This window comes from Spinacia oleracea, chromosome 5 (assembly GCF_020520425.1).
Source record: "Spinacia oleracea cultivar Varoflay chromosome 5, BTI_SOV_V1, whole genome shotgun sequence".
NCBI lineage: Eukaryota > Viridiplantae > Streptophyta > Magnoliopsida > Caryophyllales > Amaranthaceae > Spinacia > Spinacia oleracea.
In genome coordinates, this window is record NC_079491.1 from 11397590 (window position 1) to 11402973 (window position 5384).

The window sequence follows — 5384 nt, forward strand, 5'->3', positions numbered from 1 at the left end:
TAAAATTCTAAAATTATTTTTGATTGCACAAACCGTTAAAATCTTTAGAATATATTTAAATGAAATTAAATATATATTAAATATATAAATATAATAAAGTTTAAAAATCGTTAAATATTTAGAACGTACTTAAAATAGAATAAATATACGTTAATTATATATTTATTACTTAAAATTCATAAATTCTATTTAAATATAAATAATATACGTTAAATTATATTAATAAAATTTATAAATTTACGGGGGATTACATGGGCATATGCTGTTTTTTTTAGGGTAAGGTAAGGGTCTTAATTTTTCAGACCCGTACCCTACTCATACCCTACCCGCGGACCCTTAAGATCCATACCTTACCCATACCCTATATTTAAACCCGCTTAAATTTTGTTATTTTAATGTACTTCACTTTTTTTTGTTGGATCTTGATGATGAAGTAGATGATGATATTGACGATAACTACTACTAAAGTACTGAATGGATGCCTATTTATTAACATTAATGTTGTGTAGTTAAGAATGTGGGATTTTGTAATTTATGAGCTTCGTACTTTAAAATGTATTGTATTTAAGGAAAGACAAGGATAATTTTTGAAGACTAGCTATTTATTTGTTTTAAAATGCCTTATTAATCGTTGTTCTTGTATTATTTTTGCATATTACATATAATTGCATACAAAAAAGGAAATAAAAGTTATAGTTTTACACGAACCCGCATAAGACCCTAGACCCTACCCATACCCCGTCGGACCCATAGGGTCCGGGTAAGGGTCTTATAATTTACACCTTATAGGGTAAGGGTAGGGTATGGGTATATGTCAAAAAGTTAGGGTCCGGGTCCGGATATTACTAGACCCTACCCAGACCCTACCCATTGTGTTCGATCCCTCGCAATAATAATTGGGAGGAGATTGGAACCTAATTACCCAGAACTCGCCCCGAATCCGGGTGCTAACACCAAAAAAAAATTCTCAGTTGACCTGTACCCGAAAGTCCGAAACAAACCTGAAACGACCTGAACAAATTCAATAGAACCACAATCGAATCGACCTATCCAGTACCCCAAGACCTGTGTGGCCTTGTCTGATTGGATCATTTAGTTCGTGTACAACTTAGGTTAATTTGTATTTTGCGTTAATTTAGTAGCTAAATATGGCATATGGATGAAACCTAGACCCGATCAACTTGAGTCCGACTCGCCAGTCCGAACTTGTGCGGGTTTGGGCAGAATTTTCCGGCTCATTTTTCGGGTCTGGCCCAAAAGTTTACATTTTTTGACGGGTTTGGGCAACGTATAACTACACTTTTTAGTTATAAACTTGGTTCGGCCCGAAATAACCCGAAAAGTCCGTATTTTAGGCCCGACATAGTGGGTTTTGGCACAATTTTTTGCCCGAATCTTGGCCCGGCCCGACATAACGGGCTGATTTTTTATGCCTCTGCCCGACTAGAACCCGGCCGGCCCGCCATTTGATCGGGTCTAATGAAACCATATTCATTTTGGTCAAGTTTGCACAAAAGTTCTTTGGTGCACCTGCACCCAGTGTCCAAGGATAACCCATTGGTAGTTCTCTCTTATATTTTCTCCTCAAATGATATGCACATGTAAGGAGAAAATATGAGAGAGTGCACGGTGCACCCGAGTATACCTTAAATGTGTTAAAGTTTGCAAGAGCCAAACTCAGTCATCTGTTTTGAGGGATTTGGGTATATGTCTAATAATCGAGATTCGGTCATTTGAGGTGACTAGTTGTACTATATCTAGCTACACTTACACATAAGATTTAAATGTCTTATGCACATCATGTGACAATCTGATGTTTATGTTAATTAGTTGCACGTAATTTTATAAATGTGTTAGGTAAAGTTTAGAGTTTACTTGTTGTAGGAATTCCCCAAATAAACAATATAATGTATAAATCAACATCAACATAAACATCATCATTATCATAAACATTTAATGTATAAGAGAAATAATATAAAGGAACGTAGGGAGTAATTAACAATATGCTACATACATAGTACATACCTACATTATCTCTACTGACGATCGTATGCTCAACCATTTCTAACTACTATACATATTTTCTATTTGAAGTATGATCGATTGTCATACAATAATAAGTTACATGTTCTTCTTTGGTACACAAATGAGACTAACAAAGTTCATCAAAATTCTTCCACATTAACCGCATTGCGAGGCAATTCATAAGCATCTTTAGGCCTATATTTCTTAACACCAGCAGTGAACAAAACTTTATCAGATTTGTAGCTTTCGACATTGATGCTAGTCACTTTAACCCACACTAACACTTTAGTCTTCATACCTTCAATTCCTATAAGCTTCCCTTTCAACAACGTACCCTTGACGCGGTTGGCATACCTTACAATGCTCGAGTCCTTAAAGCATACTTCACAAGGAGATGACATATACACGATGAGCTTTGATCTCGATTCATCAAACTCATAGCATATTATGTTCTGAGGAAATAGTCCCGCCGGAAGGTTGTAGTCTCGAAGGAGCTCCGACAAGGGTTTTTGAGTCTTGCCCTTCAATTTGTTGAATACCCACTTTGCTTTGCCTTCAATTGTACTTGAAATAGACTACATTTTGAACAAAACTCTTTGGTTAGGTATGAAGTAACTTCAAAGGCACTTAAGTGAAAAAATTTAAACACTAAAGTAGTGAAAATATAATTAATAAATATATAACATTTATACTCCCTCCGTTCCTAGATATCATTTTAGAGTCTAGAGCCTCTAAACAAGGATTATTCTTGCGTACGTGGACCTGGTCCACGATAATATTATTGTGGACCCAAAATTAATAGCTTTCTCTATCACCCTTTTTATATTCATAGTGGCCTTTATTGTTCATATATTAACTATAATTAATTAAACACCAAAATTCATAGACATAGTAACCATTTTTTGAAGCATAGTAACCCTATATTTTTAAAAGCGAATTTTGACTTAAAATCATATTATTCAAGTACAACATGTATCAATGGCACTAATTAGATTTTTTTTTTCATAATAATTTTAGTAAAATGCCAAAATAAATTAGGAACAAGTTGTTGACTTTCTTTTAAGACATAATCCGCAATAATTTTAATGTGGACCAAGTCCATTTAAGAATTGGTGCCTAAACAATTATGCACCTCATTTTAGCTTTTACGTGATTCCTTACACTATTTTCCTTGTAGAAAAACTCAATCTTACATTAAAGTTCATAACTTTGATTTACTTCATTATACAAACAACACCCACACCAAGACCAAGCACATAAAAATATATAAATGCCTTTTTTTTTTTTTTTTGATGGATAGAAAGACAAAAGGGACGACATAGCTAGATTAGATTAAATTCAATAATAAACCTTAAACCTTAAATACCACCCAAAATAAAATTATCAACTAAGCTAGCTGAAAGATGACATACACAATGATTAGATTAAATTCAATCTTAAACCTTAAATACCACTCCAAATAAAATTGCCGACTAAGCTAGTTGAGAGATTAGAAATTTAGAATGGTAGAGTAACATACAGAGAGATCATCAGTAATGGTGGATAATTCTTCTTTGGCCTTCTTAGAAATCCAAAAGCTTCCAACTTTCAAGCTCCCAACTTTTGTTAATGCTTTCTCCATTATCTTTCTTCTTCTTTTAATATGTTTTCTCTCTCTTTAATTCCTATTATGAAGAATAAATTGCTAATTGTGAAGCTCTAGTAGTGTATTATAATGAAAATGAAGCTTCATTTTCTCTCTCCAATTATACAAGTTTACATTTTAAGCTAATTATTATAGTTAAGGAGTTTGTATCATTTATTCAAGATGCCCCGAATTGACAGAAACTTAGTTAGAAAGATACTCCAAACTGACAACTGTGTAATTCAAGATGTTTTTGTAATTATGAGCAAAATATGAATTCTATTCTTTTGGCAGGACTTCATGATACAATCATCCTACTACATATTGGTTGTCTTTCAATTTATAATATCCACTTATTTAAGCCTTATCATGATGCAAGGACTTGGAGCAATCGAGCGTAGGGAATGATTTTGGCACACAAATTGTGAGATCGGATTTGACACAGGAAATGATTTTGGCACACTCTTGTGAGTGTTAAGAATGGTACGAGATAACAATCTAGACAAATCACACACAATATAAATAACGTGGTATATCCACGCGTCCAACTTGTATTATTAATCAAAACTGTTATTAACAATTCAATCAATCAACCTCCTAGGTGTTTATCTCAAATTATGCTTAAGCTCAGGATTTCAAGCATATCAATCATAATGGTATATAAATCCCTATTTTTATATACCCCAATTTCCTACCCTAACCCTAGTATTAGGAAACATAATATTACTAGAATATTAAAATTTAGGAGACCAATATACTAACAAATATATCTCTAAAATACAACTCGTAAAATAGGAATACAATAACATAATACTCCCTCCATCTCGACTCGAAACGATTTGACCGGCACAAAGTTTAATGCATTGTAATTGACTTATTATTTAATTAGATGGTAGTTGCATGGTAATGGGGTATTTTTTTAATATAGGTAGTGGGATGTGTGTCAAACTTTTAGTGTATCGCTATTTGACGCCCCTCGTACGCTAAAATCGCCCTTGTTATTTACATAAAAGTACAGATTTACCCTTATAAAAACCACCCCACCCCCTTCAATTTTCACTTCAAACTTTTACCCCCCCTTCTCCGGCAGCCCCTTACGTTTTCCGGTGTCCCATTTTCCGGCGACCCATTGTATATAAATCAGAGTATGTAATTGAAAATTAGGAGGACAAACTTGATTCTAAGGAAATAAAACAATTGATTCTAAATTTCCAATCTAACAAATGGGCCGCTAAGCTTGATTCTAAGGGGCAAAAATAGTGCAGACCCATCCAGCTTAATTGTGCCGCTAAGTTAGATTGTGCACAGTCTACAATTGACTGAATTTCACCATTTCTCGTCCGATTAATGGCAAATTCCAACAAAAAATCTAATATATATATATATATATATATATATATATATATATATATATATATATATATATATATATATATATATATATATAGGGGAGATTTTTTAAGAGATTTTGGAGCGCTACGTAAGACTTCTCTGTCATCAATTATAATTTATTAATTTCAGATTTATTAAAAAAATTAGATAAAAAAAAAGTTCACTAAAATTGAAAAACGATTAGAATTCTCATACCAAAAGATATATTTTATCCTTTTGTGGAGGAAAAAGATTAATCACAACGTTGATAATAATATTAATAAAAATTTCCATTTTTAGAAACGTTGTAAGTAATCCGGGACAACCTTATAAGGAAAGCGTTTGGAGTATTCCGGGACGGAGG

The 5384-nt window shown here is 33.1% G+C and overlaps 1 protein-coding gene across 1 annotated transcript; it reads right to left on the bottom strand.

Annotated features, from left to right (window-relative positions):
* Positions 1-1922: 1922 nt before the first annotated feature.
* LOC110798809 (uncharacterized protein At5g01610) lies at positions 1923-3875 on the bottom strand. Its single transcript, XM_022004006.2, has 2 exons — positions 3545-3875; positions 1923-2600 (listed from the first exon to the last, which is right to left on the bottom strand). Exons 1-2 carry the CDS (start codon positions 3644-3646, stop codon positions 2166-2168), a joined length of 537 nt encoding a protein of 178 aa, XP_021859698.1. The 5' UTR covers positions 3647-3875; the 3' UTR covers positions 1923-2165.
* Between the last annotated feature and the right edge of the window lie 1509 nt (positions 3876-5384).

Coding starts and splice junctions, on each gene's coding strand:
- LOC110798809 (XM_022004006.2), bottom strand. CDS start 3,646: ATGGAGAAAGCATTAACAAAAGTTGGGAGCTTGAAAGTTGGAAGCTTT. Junction 2,601..3,544: donor CCATTACTGATGATCTCTCT/GTATGTTACTCT, acceptor TTCAAAATGTAG/TCTATTTCAAGTACAATTGA.